At 53.4% G+C, this 18,095-nt stretch overlaps 2 protein-coding genes across 6 annotated transcripts in view; one reads left to right on the top strand and one right to left on the bottom strand.

The window, feature by feature from the left end:
* Positions 1-187: 187 nt before the first annotated feature.
* On the top strand, positions 188-6,687 carry Abtb1 (ankyrin repeat and BTB domain containing 1). Of its 3 annotated transcripts, XM_041635304.1 has the most exons (13): positions 566-608; positions 1,161-1,245; positions 1,483-1,545; positions 1,619-1,674; positions 2,586-2,730; positions 2,868-3,027; positions 3,128-3,173; positions 3,433-3,549; positions 3,636-3,754; positions 3,891-3,989; positions 4,093-4,260; positions 5,825-6,025; positions 6,114-6,687. In XM_041635304.1, the coding sequence occupies exons 6-13, from the start codon at positions 2,974-2,976 to the stop codon at positions 6,318-6,320; spliced, it is 1,011 nt and encodes a 336-aa protein (XP_041491238.1). In that variant the 5' UTR covers positions 566-608; positions 1,161-1,245; positions 1,483-1,545; positions 1,619-1,674; positions 2,586-2,730; positions 2,868-2,973; the 3' UTR covers positions 6,321-6,687. The 3 variants fall into 3 exon arrangements, with proteins under 3 accessions (XP_041491247.1, XP_041491229.1, XP_041491238.1); XM_041635313.1 differs by lacking the exons at positions 566-608; positions 1,161-1,245 and adding an exon at positions 188-206; XM_041635295.1 differs by lacking the exon at positions 1,161-1,245 and having other exon boundaries at positions 225-608.
* Positions 6,688-14,398: 7,711 nt separating this feature from the next.
* The window catches only part of Mgll (monoglyceride lipase), a 102,443-nt gene continuing 98,746 nt past the window's right edge, over positions 14,399-18,095 (bottom strand). For all 3 annotated transcript variants that reach the window (XM_041633698.1, XM_041633688.1, XM_041633707.1), the window contains one exon: positions 14,399-17,134. In XM_041633698.1, the coding sequence (XP_041489632.1) occupies positions 17,009-17,134 (126 nt within the window). In that variant the 3' untranslated portion in view covers positions 14,399-17,008. The remainder of the gene's footprint in view (positions 17,135-18,095) is intronic.

The raw sequence follows: 18,095 nt of genomic DNA, 5'->3' as shown, positions 1-18,095 counted from the left end.
CGTCTTCTGGGTGAAACCCAGGCGGGGTAGGCTGAGCCCGGATCTGGGAGGAAAAGGTCCTAGTGGGCGAGGCCCCGGCCTGTGGGCGGGGCCTAAGCCGCACACGGGCGTGTTTAGGGAATCAGCCTGCCAGGCCTGGGGGCGGTACTGTCCTCAGGGCTCAATCAGGGCAAGGCGGGCGGGGTCTGGAGCGGACTGCCCTTCGGGTGAGGCTCTTCAAGGGAAGCGGGGCCTTGGTAGTGAGCTATTCTCTGGCGAATGGCCGGAACCTAGGGGGGTTGAGTTGTCCTCTAGATGTGTAGGTGGGGTTCAGGCTAGAGGGCCCCTAGAGGCTAAGTGGGCGTGGTCAAGGTTGATGGGTGGGGCTTTGATGAGAGGTCTTCGTGACGTGAGGCGGGGGATCAGCGGTCCTCCGGACGCCAGGCGCCGCTGCAGAGCCGCAGTCGGGCTTTGCGAGGTGAAGCCGCGAGGGGCGGGGCCGTGAGTGTTTACATCCGGCCCGGCACAGAGGTCTCCAGACATCGTTCGGCCGGGGATCCAGCCTCCCTAGCCATGGACACCAGCGACCTGTTTGCTAGCTGCAGGAAGGGTGACGTGGGCCGTGTGCGGTGAGGACCTGCAGTGCAGGAGGCGGGCGGGTGTCCCCAGGGTGCGTCGGGCATGGGTGTGCGGGGCGGGCGCCGTGGGGCTCCCGAAGCTGACCGAGCCGGAGAGATCGTTCTCCAGGTCCCTTACCTAACTCGGCGCTGGGAAAGGACTCCCCTCAACGGAGGTATCAAGCGTTGCAGATACTCCTGATGCAGCCAGTACGAGCCTGGCACCGAGATCCTAGTCTCCTTGGGCAGGCAGGGAGGAGAACGGATACTGGCCCTCACTCTCTTTTGATGGACTCCTTTCTTCCATGGCCCTTCTTTCCAAATCCCCTTGCTCTCACCAGAGCAGGCCAGGCTGCAGCTCTGTCCCAAAGCCTCCTTAGGCCTGTCTGTAACACCAGGTGTCACCTCCGAGCTAATGACCCCTCCCTCAATGTAACTGCAACTCTGAGAGCCCAGGCCCTGTCTTGATATCCTCTCTGGGCTGCTGCGTCCCTGTGATGGCTTCCTAGTTCATGGCCTCTTCTCCTCAGCATCTTAACATTGTTCTTTCCACTTCTTCCCTAGATCTGCCCCTGTCTCCTGCTCTCCACTCCCAGAGTGCCTGCACCAGCTTTTCTCTGGCTTCTCTGCCTTCACCTCCCCAGCTGAAGTAGGGGCCCCATCACCTTCTCTCCCCCAAATATTACAAGACCAAATTCTCAGCCTTCTAAACCTGGGGCCGTCACCCAGCTCGCAGTTGCCGATCCTTGTAGGCCTGTGCACTCCCAGCCCTCGCCCTTTCCAGAGGGGTCTCTAGCCCAGAGAGATGTGGCTTCCTTCCCCTCTACCTGGACTCCTCTCCCAGATCAGACGCAGTTCTGACCCAGGCTCTGAACTTCCTGCCCAGGTACTTGCTGGAGCAACGAGACGTGGAGGTGAACGTGCGGGACAAGTGGGACAGCACCCCTTTGTGAGTGTGAGCTGTGGGGTATCTGGGTGGGTAGGGTGGGGCTACGGTGCTGACAACTGCTGCCTTTTCCTAGGTACTATGCCTGCCTCTGTGGGCATGAGGAGCTGGTGCGCTACCTGTTGGCTAACGGTGAGAGAGGGCCAGGGTCTGACTGGATGTAAGCTCTGAGACCTCGCTACACATGTGCATGCACCCTTGATTTCTTGTTAACACCCCAAAGTCAACAAACAGTACTTTCTAACCCTCTGTCACTTCCCCATGACACCCTTGACACCCAGACCAGTTCCAGTGGGGTGTCTGGACCATATCACCATTGATCTGCTAAACTGATCTCTTGGCCCCCATATTGCAGGCGGAGGATCTTTTCCACAGCAGAGATGAAGGGAGTTTGGGAGTGTTTTGGGGGGAAAGCAATCGGGCATGGTTGCTCACACTTGTGATCCAATCACTGGGAGAGAGAGTTGAGGTAGGGGGATTATCTCAAGTTCAAAGTTAGCCAAGGCTACCTTTTGAGACCTTGTTTCAAATAACAGAACAAAAAGGCTAAAATCAAACTTGCCTGTGAAAACTCCACAGGACTCACTCCTTAGGCTCCACCTGCTGGCTGCCAATCAACACCTGGTCCCTTAGTGCCCCACTAGCCGAAGCCATCTCCTACCTCAAGTCTTTTCAATTGCAGTACCTCCTGCTTAGACTGGAATCCCTACCTAGATCTGTGCACCTCTCGCTTCATTCAAGGCCCTGTACTTAACCACTGCACTGGCCTTGACAGCCCCATCGTGTAGCAGCCACTATCATTGTCACTATGGTCCTGTTTTGTAATAATCGCGGCTGTCTCATACTAAAGTGCTCATGTGCCCCACGAGTGTAGGTTCAGTTGGGGCAGAGATCTGCCAGTCAGGATGGCTATACACCAGCCCAGCCGTCCAATCTGCACTTAGGCTGCATACCGTCTTATGTGTTTGCGTGAATATGCCTACATTTAAGCGCGCGGATTGTGTGTCCTTTGCCTTCACTGACTGGTGAGCACTGCTTCTTAGGAGCCCGCTGTGAGGCCAACACTTTCGATGGAGAACGATGTCTCTATGGGGCGCTGAGCGACCCCATTCGCCGTGCGCTGCGTGACTACAAACAAGTCACCGCATCCTGCAGGAGGCGGGATTACTACGACGATTTCCTGCAGCGGTAAGCTGGGGGTGGAGCTTGGAGCGCTGGTGGGGTTACTGCGCACTCTCAGTGGGTTCAGGTGGGCGGGGTGTGCTGAGTGGTCTTGATGCACCTGCTTTTGCCCAAGTAATGCATCCTTTTCTGGCTTTCCCCAGGCTTCTGGAACAGGGCATCCACAGTGATGTGGTCTTCGTGGTACACGGAAAGCCGTTCCGGGCACACCGTTGTGTCCTCGGTGCTCGCAGCACCTACTTCGCCAACATGCTGGACACCAAATGGAAGGGCAAGAGCGTTGTGGTTCTCAGGCACCCGCTGGTGCGTCTGTCTGCCTTGGCTGAGAGTGCTGACCTCTGGGCGAGCAGTTAGCTCGTGCTGGGTGGTACCCTCTGACCTCTCATTTTTGCTTTGCCCACAGATCAACCCAGTGGCCTTTGGGGCTCTGCTGCAGTACCTGTACACAGGTGACTGACCCCCTGGGCTGGGTCAGCAGCACACCCAGGGTGGCCTGGAGCTGACGTGCCCCTTCTAGGTCTTTGGGGAGGAGGGGGTGTGTCCAGCATGCAAGCATCCTGACTCAAGACTCGGTGCACTGACTTGCTTGCTTAGAAAGAAAATATCCCATCCACAAACTGAGCAGGCCTCAGGGCCTTCTGGAAGAGAAAACCAGGGCATTGAGTAGAAATCACTCTTGGGTCCTGACCCAGCCCCCTGTACCCCCAGGCCGCCTCGACATCGGTGTGGAGCATGTTAGTGATTGTGAACGCCTGGCCAAGCAGTGCCAGCTGTGGGACCTGCTTGAAGACCTGGAGGCTAAATGCGAGAAGGTGTCTGAATTCGGTGTGTACAGGGTCTCAGTCCAAGGCCTTGGGTTACAGCCAGTAGCACTGGTCAAGCTCTCTAAATCCCTGCTGTCCTCTCCCCAGTGGCTTCCAAGCCTGGCACGTGTGTGAAGGTGCTGACTATTGAGCCCCCTCCAGCAGATCCCCGGTTGCGGGAGGATCTGGCACTGCTGGCTGACTGTGCCCTGCCACCTGAGCTGCGGGTACTAAAGGGCATGCTGGCCTGGTGGGCAGGAAGGGTGTCTAGGAACGGGGCTGGGTTCCCCTCCTAGGCCAGCCTGGGAAGCTGCTTCCCTTTCATGAATAGCTTTTCTCTGATGGGTACTTTTCCTCTACCAGGGTGACCTAGGAGAGCTGCCCTTCCCCTGTCCTGATGGCTTCAGCAGCTGCCCTGATATCTGCTTCCGAGTGGCCGACTCCAGCTTCCTCTGCCACAAGGTGCCTGTCCCCTCCTGTCCCCTCCTGTCCCCTCCTGTCCCCTCCTGGCTAGCACCTGGGGGCGGATCCCAGCACTGGTTCCCTCTGAACTCTCCTCCCTCAGGCTTTCTTCTGTGGCCGCAGTGACTACTTCCGGGCCCTGCTGGATGACCACTTTCGAGAGAGTGAGGAACCTGCAGCCTCTGGGGACCCCCCAGTTGTCACCCTGCACAACATCTCCCCAGAGATCTTCACTCATGTGCTATACTACGTATACAGTGACCATACTGAGGTGTGGCACCCAGTGGGAGGGCAGCGGGGAATAGAGCCCTGGGCTGTCTGCCTTAGGGTTGTTAAGGTCCTTGGAGTTCTGGGCTCTTGGGTTATTCCTGTCCTTAGCTGGCCTAGAGTTCCTGACTCAGGCCTATGGGTGGCAGGAGGCAGTGCCAAGGTTCCCTGTGTTGGTGCATGTGTGTGCACAGCGCTGTAGCAGGGCAGTGTGCAGGAGAGAACTATGTTTTCATTGGTCTGAGGAACTGGGCGTCCCACTCTCTGGCCTCTCCAGGGCATCCCTGCAGACCTTTCCTCAGAAGGTAATGTTTGGGGCCTGGTGGGCCCCATGGTATCTGCAGAGCTGCTCAGCTGGGCAGGCTGTGCTCCAGGAAAGTTCTGTGTAGGAATGGTGGCCCTGACCTTCAGGCTGTAGCTTCTGTCCACTACAGCTGAGATGGAGCCACGGGAATGTGTATACCTGTACCACTTCCTGTTGACCCCAGTCCTGGCCCTCCGACTCCATCAGCCTCCCCTGTACTAGGCTCTACCATCAGCCTCCCTTCTGCCTCCTTCCCTCACTTCCTTTCTCATGTTTTGCTACTCACTCTGTGGTTGAGTCTGTCATCCTGAGTCACAAGCTTCCTCCTGAAGAACCTTTGTACCCCAAGAAGAGTTTTTTTCTTTTCTGTTTTTGTTGTTTGTTTGTTTGAGACAGGGTTCCTCTGTGTAGCTTTGGAGCCTATCCTGGCACTTGCTTTGTAGACCAGGCTGGTTTCGAACTCACAGAGATCTGCCTGCCTCCGCCTCCAGAGTGCCGGGATTAAAGGAATGAGTGGCTCCCAAGAACATTCTTAATAGCTCAGAGTGGGGATCGACTTCTGAACATGGTCTCACAGTGGATTAGTCTCTTGTGAGCTATGTCATCTTAGGCAGGTTATATACATGCTCAGTGCTTCAGTGTAGCCCTAAGAAGATGGAAGATAAATGTGTTTCTCTGAGTCTTACGCATGTGACCACAGGACCATAGTCAATTAGAAGGCATGGTGGCAGCCTGAAGTGTAGCGGCATTGTCCTTTTCCCCCTCTGCTCAGTCCCTGGGCCACCCAAGGTCAGGCTGAAGCTGAAGCTGGACCCTTGGTCTTTCCCAACCAAGACCTTAGCTGTCCCCTGCTCAAATCCGTGTGGTCTCACAGTGGAAGGAGCCATGGCCGTGCTTGTGAACTGGAGATAGACATCTCCAGCTTACTTTACAGTTTTTCAAGGTTGTCATGAATCTCTCTACTTCACGGATGAGGAAACAGGCATGAGGTGAAGGGACTTGCCTGGAATTTCACAGCTGGAGGTGGGGTACTCAAGTCTGTGACTGAGCCCACACAGCTTTTCCTAGAAGGCCTCCAACCCTAAGCACTAGTCTGCCTTAGGCACAGGACCGCCTCCGCCCAGACTCTTCTGCCCATTGTACCCTCAGGGACCTGGGCCAGCCTCCAGAGTTGTGTCACTTCTGTCCCCACTGGGGCCTCTACCCTGAACCCTGGGAGCCCTTGGTGATCACTGGTATCCCTGTGACCCTTCTTGTTCCACAGCTTCCCCCTGAGTTGGCCTATGATGTGCTGAGTGTGGCCGACATGTACCTTCTACCTGGTCTGAAGCGACTCTGTGGCCGCAGCCTGGCTCAGATGCTGGAGGAGGACAGTGTGGTGGGTGTCTGGCGCATAGCCAAGCTGTTTCGCCTGGCCCGACTGGAGGACCAGTGTACTGAGTACATGGCCAAGGTCATCGAGAAGGTGGGCAGGGGTGCAGAGAGGGGAGGCTGTCAGGGCAGGATCCAGCCTGCGCTGGGATCCAGCCTGCGCTGAGCCTTTTCTTCCGCAGCTGGTAGAGCGAGAGGACTTTGTGGAGGCCGTGCGGGAAGAGGCAGCAGCTGTGGCCGCCCGGCAGGAGACAGACTCCATTCCACTGGTTGATGACATCCGCTTCCATGTGGCTAGCACAGTCCAGACCTACAGTGCCATTGAGGAGGCACAGCAGCGACTGCGGGCACTTGAAGACCTGCTGGTGTCCATTGGCTTAGACTGCTGAACCCTTGCCTGCAGCTAGGGCTCCAATGGTGACAAGCATGTGCAGTGTGTGCATGCAGAAACTGTTGCTCTTGCACGCTTGGTGGCATTACAGTGGACAGAGGGGATTCATTGGGCTCCTGGGGACCTCACAAGTTCTTGGGATGAGCCGCCTCCCCTAGTGCACAAATAAGCCCCGAGACTTGGGGCTGTCACCACTCAGGGAAAGCTGGGGTGTGGTAGGCTTTGAACTTAGTCCCCTATCCCCCAGCAACCCACCTACTCCTTCCTGGCACTTGCCCAACCCTGACTTGCTTCGGCTACTTCCATGTACAGGGTTGGACAGGAAGCCAGGAGTGTGTGTGGCAATAAAGCTTGAATTCACTGTGGAGACCCTAGCCTTTGTTGGGGTGCAGCTTGGGAGGAGAGGCTTTGGGAGGTGGAACTGGTAAGGAGGGAGAGCTGGGGACTGTGGTTGGGGGTTTGGGTATCCTCAGTGGGACACTCTGGAGGGTAGCCCTGAGGCTTGGCAAAGAGGCTCTGAGTCAGTAGGCATTTACTCCTGCCACTTAACCACAGCAGGTCTGCCTCTGTGGCCTAAGTACACAGACCAAAACATTAGAGACATATGGTATTCCCTGGATGACTTTCGGTCTATGGACCATGACCCTCTGACCTGCAGTGACCCTTGCTTTGACCCCAGTCCTGGATAGCCATCGACCTGTGCTTGTTACCCTGAAATGTTATAAATCCCCCTGTCTTCTTCTTCTTCTTCTTTTTTTTTTTTTTTTTTATTTTGGTTTTTCGAGACAGGGTTTCTCTGTGGCTTTGGAGCCTGTCCTGGAACTAGCTCTGTAGACCAGGCTGGTCTCGAACTCACAGAGATCCGCCTGCCTCTGCCTCCCGAGTGCTGGGATTAAAGGCGTGCGCCACCATCGCCCGGCTTGTGTTTGTCATTTTCCAGAAGTTTTTAGATCCCTCCCTCCTTTCCTTCACTAACACCTTTTCATTTGTTTTGCTCTCGTATGTTGGCCATACGGAGGAAGATCTGAAGCTGCAGCTGGGACCAGTTGCCTTCAGTCAGGCTTTTCTAGGGATTGGTGCAAAGATGGAAGGCAGGTGCTCCAGAGCCCACCGCGAGCAGAGGGGAAGACTATATGGGTGACGGGGTCTCGCTGGCTCTACCAGGGCCTGGGGTGCTCCAAGCTGGGGAGATGAGTTCAGTGTGTGCTTATCTGAGAAGGCTTAGGGTTACCCCTGGTCTGGGGCGAGCCTGGGTGTTTGTGAAGCATCCCAGGAGCCACCTGCTGGGAGGTGCCAGCCCAGCAGGGGTGTGGCAATGACTTGCATCTTTAAGCTTGTACTTTGAAACCACAGGGACAGGGAGGATGGGAACTCAGGTCACGGGCAGTTCAGGATGTGTGGGTTTAACTTCACCAGGAAAAGGGAGAGCTTTAAACTATCATGCATTTCTTCCCGTGTGCAATTGATTATTAAATCAAGTCCATCTTTTGAAGAGATGTTATTTGAAATCAGTTTTCCATTTTCCATCAGACATTAATAACACGAACATAGGAATTTTAAGTAACACAAACATAGGAATTTTAAGTACCCCGGAATCCATATTCTCTGGGTTTTTGGTGGCCCAGTGAGGTCCCCATGGAGCCAGGCTGTGAGTGAGAGTGGAGATGGGTTCCCCAAACACAGCACACGTGCCCAGTTCCTTATTTTAGTGTAAGGTAGAAACCTGAGTGTTGCAAGTCGGAGACACCAGCCTTGCTACTATTATGCAATGGGATCCTTCCTGCTCTGCCCAGATAGCAGTTGTGAGCAGGTGAAATGGTCTCCAGTGGGTCATCTAGGCGCTAGACTGGCAGAGCCAGAGGCTGCAGAGAGCTGGGGTCTGGTTGCTTTAGGCTGTAGAAAGCAGAGAGCCAGGACTCCAGGTGCTCAGGTTGGGGACTCCTTGCTCTGGGCTTTAGCCCACAGTGGCCTGGGTAGCATGTAGGTCCTGTTAGTGTTTCTGCTCAGCAACTGGCCGGCGCCCTTTTGCTGAGTCTGCCCAGCTAGAAACCATAGGAAATGAGATGCTCTTCTAGTGTTGGTCTTGGTTGCTCTTCTTCCTCGGTGTTTGGCAACAGCGGGCAGCCGCACATGGTGCCCACTATCCCTGCAGCCTTTGGCTATCATGACCTGTAGCCTTGTAAGTGGCACAGCTCTTGTGTGCACCCTAGAAATCCGACTCCTCAGCTGTTAGCAGGAGCCAATGTTACCCTCCTGTGTAGCCTGGCAAGTCTGGAGTACTTTTAACATTGTCTTGACTCAAGGTTTGGGACTTTTGGTCCTGAAGCCAGTTCTTGGGAACTCTGCTAGTGACCCGGGCCTGCAGTTTCTCTTCCCTGGTTCCTTCCAGCTGTTGTTGTTCCTCGGTCTCCATTCTTCACAGCCTCGACTCTTACTACTCCTTTCCCTGCCCGGGCAGCTCTTGAACTAATGGATCGGCTGTTATGTCCCGTTTGCATTGCAGCCTGTTGACCACTCACTTGTCATGATGCTGCTGTTGCCTCTGCCTTCACTCTGCTGGGATTTCTGATATCAGCTCAGCCCACACTACTGACCGTGGACAAGAAAAGACCACTCTAAAGAAGCCCTTTACAGGGACTAATGCTGTACCACCATGGGAGGATGTCTCCCTGCTACTCACGAGTGAGCCCGCGCAGCCTGCTTATACAGCGTGAGTGAGCTGTTTGGGCCAAGCACAGCCTCATCTCGGCACCAGACACTGCGGTCCGTCTGCTAGACCACCAGGGGATGTGCTTAGGAGGGCATGGCTAACAGGGTCTTCTAGAGCTCACCCAGGCTCACACAGGCCTGGCCGAAGCTGTGCTTCAGGAGCTGGGACACTTGCACGTGCTGATTGGGAGGGTACTGGCATAGTTGTCTTAAGGTGTCTGTGGAATGTTCCAGTTGGCTTGTGCTGACAGAGGTGGTGGAGCTGACAGTTCTTTTGTCCAGAGCAGCCAGGCATACTTCAAAAGCCAACTAGCCAGTTAGGGTGTCACATTGCTTCCATCTCAAAGCGTCTTTTAGGTTTTGTTTATAGGAAAATGAACATGAGAACTTATCCCCACAAACAGTGGGTTTTTAAAATATCGGTTTCTTTTGAGACTGGGACACGTACCCCCGCGTGACTTCAAAATGATCATGTAGCCTAGAACAGCCCCAAACGTATGATTCTTCTGCTTCCACCGCCCCAGTGTTAGGATCAGAAGCAAACGGCTCCATGCCTGGCAATTTTAACAATCTTTTAACAGCTACCCAGTGTTCCAGGAAGAGGTGCGGCCCTCTCATCTGTCCCTGGGCTGCTCCTCCTGAGTGGGGAGCTTTGTCTCTACAGTTACAGCTCAGGCCAAGAGTTCGAGACCTTGTAACCTCAACAGCACTCCGGGCACAGTGTGCACCCCGTTTATAGATCCAGAAAGGGACATTTGCACCAATCAGGGCCACGCTTTGGTCGTCATTTGTGTAGAGTTCTATTTGAGCCAATCACAGCTTTCTGTCGACCACCAGAGGGCGCACCTCTGAGCACTAGGAGGGTAATCAGGTCCCTGAGGTTCATGTGTCATGGAACCTGCTGAACTGCAACCATGGAGGCCTCAGCTGATGGTGAATCATTCAGCAGCCCTGGTCAAGGTGTGGTTTCAGTCCTGATTGACAACAGTGTTATCTTTTGAGGGGACCAACCTGGTCCTATAGGACAAATACTTTTGCTCCTGGGTACAGCCTCTCTCTCAAGGACAACTGTCTTCATCTGAGGGATGGTGTGCCCTGGGGGCTGTCCTGTCTTGAGGATTGGCCTGACACGGAGGGGCATTCTGTCCTTCCAGGCTCTGCAGTTCCCGAATTCCAAAGTCAAGGCAGTTTTAGGGCAGCAACTATTTCTGTGCCTTTGAATTTGAAGTAGGTTGTTATTTATTGCTGGGGTACAGAGGTGAGCTGCCAACCAAAAGGAATGCAGTCACAGGACGAAGGCAGAGATGCCAGACTTTCGCCCTGCTGCTGCTTTGTGGGACCAAATGAGGAGCCAGAGCTGTTTTTGCAGACGCGTTTTCTAAAAACCTTTGAAGATGAGGGTATGGGTCAGCACAGCATTTATATTGGGTTTTAGGATGACGGAAACACATCTGTCTCTCACTTGACAGTTCATACTTTATATTTCATTGTGATGGAACCCAGGACCTGCACTCCTCTCCCAAGCCATACCTAGCCCTTTATTTATGTAATGAACAGGTTTTTTTTTTTTTTTCGAGACAGGGTTTCTCTGTAGCTTTTGGTTCCTGTCCTGGAACTAGCTCTTGTAGACCAGGCTGGCCTCGAACTCACAGAGATCCGCCTGCCTCTGCCTCCCGAGTGCTGGGATTAAAGGCGTGCGCCACCACCACCCAGCTTGTAATGAACATTTTTAAGGCCTTGTGCATCTGGGGAAAGTGCCTGGTTTCTCTGGTCGGACATGAATGATGGGTTGTGCAGGTCACCCCCTCTCTACAGGGTACTTGGGTACACTGTTAGAATACCTATGGTGGGCTTTCTTGGGTCCTTGGGGAGGGGACATCTGTCCAGGTCTGGGAGACAGGCTGAAGGTCCTGAGGCCTCAGTAGTTTTCTGTGATGCTGGCCTTTAGGCCTTGCTGTGGGGGCAGAGGGGTGTGTGGTTCTGCCCCGACTCTGCCTTAGCTGTGGTTGTAGGAAATCATTACACCCTTGGGTTTCCAACCAGTAACAGAAGCCCACCACTCATGAGGCCATGATGGGGTTCCACCAGTCATTCATATGACCCCTTCCCCCCTGGGAAGCAGAACCAGAACTCTAGAAAATGGATGGTTAGCAGCATGGGCCGACTGGCAGTCTCCTTCCCTCCAGTACCCAGAAAGGTGGGCATTCTCTTCTCTCCCAGACCCTGATACACCCATCACCTACCTCTTGAGCAGCTTTGTCCCATCTGTCAGACACTGCTGGCTGGGCCCTGCCCCGCTCTTCTGTCCTCTGCCCATACTGCCATGCCTTCTCTCTCTGAAGGCCTCCTCATAGGCAATAGCCCACTCTGTCGAGTCCCTCACCCTTCCTTTCTCTGGCTGGTGTCTCATTTCCCAGCCTCCCCAGCTGTGGCCATGCCACAGGCAAGTGGCCCTATTATAAAGAAGTACTAGATGCAATTTCTAATTTCTGTTCTGTTCTTTGAAGGGTGCATGCAGACTGCTCCTTCCCCAGCGCCTCATTCTTTCCCTCTCATTACTGTGAGCCCAAGTTCCTGGAAAGAAGCTGTCCTTTCCACTGAACTTTATACATGGCTGATTAGAACGTCAAAGGCCGTAGAGAGGCTGAAACAGTCCAGAGGCTAATTTCAATTTATTGTGGGCTATCTCCAGCCTCTTTTATAGCCATTTCTTACCCACCTCTGATCAAACATCCTTGTGATTAATAGGCAAAACCCTTTGAAATAAGTTAACCTAAAAGACCAGTGGCTTCCATCAACCAAAAGCTAAGATAGCTTCTGAGGTCTATAGCAAAGTGCTGTGGAATATTATTTTAAGATGTGTAACATTGGTTTATCCTGTGGAATATTTGTTTAATGATGCAAGGATGTGTTGCATTCTTTTATGTTGCATTTGTTTAACTCTGTAAAGCTGTGTTATTTAGCCTGTCTAAACACCTGATTGGTCTAATAAAGATCTGAATGGCCAATAGCTAGAGAGAAAAATAGGCGGGGCTGGCAGGCAGAGAGAATAATTGAGAGAAGAACGAGAAGAGGGAGGAGCGAGAAGAGGAGGAGAGGAAGACAGCAGGGACCAGATACCCAGTCACACAACCAGTCACGGAACAGAAGAAAAGAAAGGTGTATAGAATAAAGAAAGATAAAAGCCTAGAAGCATAAGAAGGTCAATCCAAAGACAAACATATAGGCATCCTCCTGAATATTAACCTTCATCAGGCGATGAAAGGAGACAGAGACAGAGACTCACATTGGAGCACCGGACAAAAATCTCAAGGTCCAAATCAGGAGCAGAAGGAGAGGGAGTACGAGCAAGGAACTCAGGACTGCGAGGGGTGCACCCACACACTGAGACAATGGGGATGTTCTATCGGGATCTCACCAAGGCGAGCTGGCCTGGGTCTGAAAATGCATGGGATAAAACCGGACTTGAACACAGCGGACAATGAGGACTACTGAGAACTCAAGAACAATGGCAATGGGTTTTTGATGCTACTGCACGTACTGGCTTTGTGGGAGCCTAGGCAGTTTGGATGCTCACCTTACGAGACCTGGATAGAGGTGGGCAGTCCTTGGACTTCCCACAGGTCAGGGAACCCTGATTGCTCTTCGAGCTGATGAGGGAGGGAGACTTGATCGGGGGAGGGGGAGGGAAATGGGAGGCAGTGGCGGGGAGGAGGCAGAAATCCTTAATAAATAAATAAATTTAAAAAAAAGACTAGAAGCAAAAGGTAGATGGGATCATTTTTTTTTTTTGAGACAGGGTTTCTCTGTGTAACAGTCTTGGTTGTCCTGGCACTCACTCTGTATGTGGACTAGGTTGGTCTAGAACTCAGAGATCTGCCTGCCTCTGCCTCTGCCTCTGCCTCCCGAGTGCTGGGATTAAAGGAGTGCACCACCACCGCCGGGCTAGATGGGATAATTTAAGGAAAGCTAAATAGAAACAAGCCAAGCTAAGGCCGGGCATTCCTAAGAGTGCATCTCTGTGCACTAACTTGGGAGCATGACACTTGCAGTAGAGACTGCCCTGGTCTGCTCTAACTTGCTGTATTAGTTGCTTTTGGTTGCTGTGATAAAATACCATGAGTGACTTTGTCCACCCACAGTGACACACGGCCACGTGACACACGGCCTCCAGCACCATGAATGACTTCGTCCATCCACAGTGGCACACTGCTTCCAGCAAGACTCCACCTCCTAAAGGGTCTGCAGCCTCCCCAAACAGCACCACCAACGAATACCAGAGCCTACGGGGGGCATTTCCTGTACAAACTACTACATCTCTGCACATCATGTTTCCATCAAGGTACTTGAGAAGTGCCTTGATTAATGACTTTCTTAGTTCGGTTACTATAAGAACTCCATGAAACTTGAACATTGGAGCATAGAATTTGGAGTGACCTGAATCCACATTTCCAGGCCATCACCAATCCTAGTTAGCTCCACAACAAACTCTTTTATCCTCTTTGAGGTGAGAACTGTTTTATTTTTGACACTCCTTCTTTCCTCCTTGCTCACCTTCTTCCTTCCCAGACCCCTGCATTCACTGTCAGCCATTCTCTCACCCCTGATGCTCAGTTACTTCCTCTCTGACCTTCCTCCCATTCATTCTCTCCCTCCATCTACAGCCCCATGACACAGTATTTCTGGGGAGCCTCTGGACAACAGATGGAACATGTGCTTCTCACCTCGCAACCCACGTGGGAGACAAAGCAGTGTGTCATATCCAATGGCATGGGGGCAGTGAGAGAGAAAGCAGGGACAGGGCACGGAGAGGCTGACTGTGATGTAGTTCGAACCCACTCTCATCAGTAGGGACCTCAGCCTCTAGTGAGCTGGAGCCACCGTGGCCTTTGCATAGGGATGCCCGAGGAGGCTGCTGTTCACCAGCAGTTACAGTGACAGTTCTGGGGAAAGTGGGGCAGTCTGAATTTGGTGACATTCTGAAATCAGAGCTGTTAGGTCAAGAGATTATGGGGAGCAAGGGGAGGTGACCGGGACACCAGCAATAGATGTTCTGGATTCCCCTCAGTCAGGGAGCAGACATGGGTGAAGATGGGGCTTGGCAATGCTGGGCACCCAACATGACAACAACAGAGCACCAAGCTGTTAAGATTGCCTGAGCACTGGAGGTGCTGAGGGGATGAATCTGTGCTCCAGCATGACCTCCCCAGGAACGGACGGGGAGGCGTCCAGTTGGCATTTGGCCCTGGAAGGGCTGCTGAGTTCACATCAGGTGACTAGCGCATGACACTTCCAGCACAGGCCAGCAGTTCTCTTAGCGGAAGGGCTGACACACAGAACATGATGCCAGGCACACAGACACGGGTCTCTCCAAAAGCACATGGTTTATTATGGTGAGCTGTAGTGCACATCGGTTTCTTTAGTAGTTCTAAGCCGGTACAGGTTCCCCACTAAGAGTACACATGGGGAGTGACTGAGCGTGGTGACAGCAACAGACCAGTGAGCCACTGTGATCCCTAGAAAGTTACAATAGCAATCAGGAGAGAGAGGGAAGTGTGAGGTGGCCTGGGGGTGGGATATGAGTAGAGCCCTGTGGTATTAGAGCACCCCGACTGCTCTCATGGTGGTCCCCAGGACACCCAGAAGCTGAGGGGGCCATGGTGGAGGAAAGAAGGTTCCCCATTCTACCGTGGAACTGGGACTTAGTCGTTGAGACACCCTACTACCTGCAGGTGGCACCCTTTCCTAAAAAGCTTTTCAGGCACTAAGTCCATCCTTGTTGGAGAAGGTGCTATGTTCTTAAAGGTGCTCAGGTCTGGTTCCCCTCTCCTTCACCTGGGGTGGCGCACTCTCCTGGCCCCCTGCTGGCTTCTGCCTTCTTCTGGCCAAGCCTTGTGCGTCTTAGCTTCCTCCCACACCCCAATACCTCTGCATTCTGGTGGTGGGGTGACTATGAAGCCCAGCCTGTCAAGCTTCCTCCAGAGCCAAGGGCAGAGCCTGTACAAGGCTGGCCCAGCTCTCTACAGACAGTCCTGTGCTGGTCCCGACTTTGTCATGCAGGACATGATGCAGTCATGTCCCTGTCCCCTCTTCCGGGTTTCACAAGACAGTCCCAGTTTCTGGTCATTTGCCCCCTTTTAGTGTTAAGGGTTCTTTAACCAGATGCACACGCATCTCTGTAAATGAAGTCATGCATGAAAGTTACCAGCCCAGGTGGGGCATGTGGTTTGGAAAGTGGCATTGTCAGCATGTGCTTCTGGGAGCAGCCCTGGGTGGCTCCGGGCCCAGGGGCACAGTAGTTTGGAGTGGGGTCCTTTTATTTTCTTAATGGAGAACAGAAACACCCCATGCCTGTCTGCTGCTGACCAGGCTCCCTGAGCAGCCTGGAGTGCTGACTGACCCTCTTAGCACACTTTCATATCTTTATTTTCTCAACAGATGCAGAGCTAAGAGGGGGCTCAGGACAGCTCCTGGGCCCTGCCTTCCCTGCATGCAGTGCTTGGCCCTGATGAGGGGCGTAGTGTCCTTATGGCCTGTAGTATGGCCAGCTTTTGACTGCCATGCATGGTCAGGGCCACTGGAGAAGGCAGAGAACCCTCCCCAGGACCTAGAATAAACTCCGGAAAGGACGGGACCTAGGTGGACAGGTGCCCTTCCAAGACCACAGGGCCGTGGTTGGCAGCTTCCTGGAGAATCGAGGGCCCACTCTCCCCTCTCTGCAGCCAAGCAGCTCTCCCTGGCAGCAGTGCCCCTTCCCAGGGTCCTATGTGCACTAACAAGACTCCTGAGGTAACAGCAAGCCCCTCTGTGAAGATGAAAGTGCTCCAGGAGGGCAGTGAGCCCCAGTTATTGCTGGCGCTAAGTGAGGCCTGGGGCGGGCCTCTGGGCGGGCACCTGAGAGGGCAGGGGCTTGCACTTCACTGTTCCAGGGTAGCCTCTATGAGGCCTGGCTGGGCCATCCTGCTGCAACCTGTGATGGGGTGCAGACAGCTGTGGTCCTTGTCTGCAGATGGTCACTGAGTGCCTTTGCTGCCCTGGGCAGGCAGCCAGCACCATGGCTTCATGAGAGTCTCCTCTGCCACCAGAGGTAGCTGTGCTACTGGCAAACAACTCCCAGTGGCTCTGGACAGAGGGACAGCCCAGGCCGCAGTCCTCTGTCCCTTGTGTTTTCTCTGCAAGAAGAGCCAGGCAGTCTTCAGTTAGGGGACTGGCCCTCAGAAAACCAGCCCTGTGTGGGATACCAGTCCTTCTAAAGCTGTCCAGGCTTCACCCATCCACCCATATAATCTTTATTTTAGAATATACCATATATATTAAACGCTTATCTTTAAAATCACCCTCCTCAGCTTGGGGTACTTAGTGACCTGAGAAAAGGTGCCTCTCTGGATACACAGACCTGCTGAGGGTAACCCAACTCCCAGCAGGGGGAAGAGCTGTGTGGGGAGAATGGCCACCCTCCCTCCCCACAGCCCGACTTCCATCTGAGAAGTCGCTGACCAGGTCATAGGGTGGCTGCCCATTTTGAGGAAGTGCCTCAGAGGGGCACATGAGCCTAAGGAGCTAGCTCTGGGGACACAGGCCACCTCGTCACATGCCAAAGAACAGCCCGTCAGAGAAGGCTTGGGAGAGGAGGAAAGAGACCTCTGATTATTGCAGGCTGGGACATGGGACTGCAAGAGAGTCCCTGGACCCCATGGGAGCTGGGAGAGGTGGGCAGAGGCTGAATTGTTTATTCATAGGACATTCCAACACAGTCTCTGTGTAGAAAATATACTCCTCTTTCATAAAGTGCCTACCCTTTCAGGTGGTAGAGCCAGTGGCCATAGCCTTATATATAACAAATTAGCTTTTTTTGTCAGAGTAAATTGCACTAGGGTTCCCTCCAATTTGCGATTATTTTTTTTTTCGAGCCAGTCAGCACTGCCCTTCCTCTGCCTGCTTCCCCCAGACCTCAAGCTGGTTGCCTGGCTGGTACATTCAGGGTGGGCACCCAGCTCCTGTCGTTGCTATCCTGTGAGAGACCCACGTATTTATTTCATGGAGGACAGAGTTGGTGACTTCTGGAAGCTCCTTGTGGAGAACGTGGTAGGCACCTTCATACATCTGCAATCAGAAGAGCCAGGGAGTTAACCCTGTGTGGGGGATAGGCAGGGCACAGGAGTGCACAATGTCATACTTCTGAGCTCATGTGGCAATCATTCCCAACGTTTCCCCTAGTTCATTTTCAGGCAGAGCACTGCCATGTTGCTTAGACTTGCATAAATGTCTAACCCTAAGTCATCCTCCCGCCCCGGGGCTGCTGGTGGCTGAGAAGGCAGGTATGGCTTGCCTCTGCCCTGCTCCAGCCAGCATTTTCTAATCACAATTACAATTCTGCCACAGTCTGGACATTCCATGCTATTCCCAGGGCTGCTGGTACAGCTTAGATCCCCAGAACCTTCCTGCCAGGAAGCTCTGCCCATCTTCACGCCCCCACCTTCCACCACTTCCTATCATTCTCTACTCCTCCCTCCCCACAACCCAGAGCGGTGGCCCTTGGCAAGGTCTCCAGGGATCTCACTTGCCCTACTCAGAGCCACTTGATGCTTGAATAACTCTGGACTTCCCAGCAGTGTCCAAAGGCAGACCAGTGTCCCTCAAACACACCGTGGCTCTGGCCTGTCCAGGTCAGCCCCATCCCTTGCCCCTGGCTTCTATAGTCCCAAAAGTCTAGAAACTACTTATTGCTTGGAAACCCTGTACTATGTGGCTGACTAGGATGTCCCTTCGGTCAGCCCTCTTCAGAAGTGAGACCTAGCTACTTGCCATTTGTCTTAGGATTTCTTCCTGCTATCTGCTGGGGTCACCTGTCTCAGAGGTGAAGTCGCCTGCTTTTAGAGACCCCAAGCCCCAGGAGCATCCGTCAATACTGTGTCAAGCAATCAACATATCCTTTACTTCTTTGTGCTAAGAGCACTCAACATGCCTCTTCTGAACTATTCAGTGGGCTACAGAACCTCAGGACATAGCCACCTGACTGCATTTGCCTCTAACCTACCAGTCCTCCTGCCTCTCCCTCCTCACT

The sequence above is a fragment of the Microtus oregoni genome, unplaced genomic scaffold (assembly GCF_018167655.1).
Source record: "Microtus oregoni isolate MIOR12 unplaced genomic scaffold, Mior012 000002F_ref0000024, whole genome shotgun sequence".
In the NCBI taxonomy this organism is placed as follows: domain Eukaryota; kingdom Metazoa; phylum Chordata; class Mammalia; order Rodentia; family Cricetidae; genus Microtus; species Microtus oregoni.
This window is presented reverse-complemented; position numbering and strand designations above follow the sequence as displayed.

What these genes read in the sequence shown, in the direction of transcription:
- Abtb1 (XM_041635295.1), top strand. Translation starts at nt 553, where the DNA reads ATGGACACCAGCGACCTGTTTGCTAGCTGCAGGAAGGGTGACGTGGGC. An exon ending in TGGTTCTCAGGCACCCGCTG is followed by an intron (nt 3,028 to 3,127) that starts GTGCGTCTGTCT and finishes CTTTGCCCACAG; the next exon opens with ATCAACCCAGTGGCCTTTGG. An exon ending in CGAGAAGGTGTCTGAATTCG is followed by an intron (nt 3,550 to 3,635) that starts GTGTGTACAGGG and finishes TCCTCTCCCCAG; the next exon opens with TGGCTTCCAAGCCTGGCACG.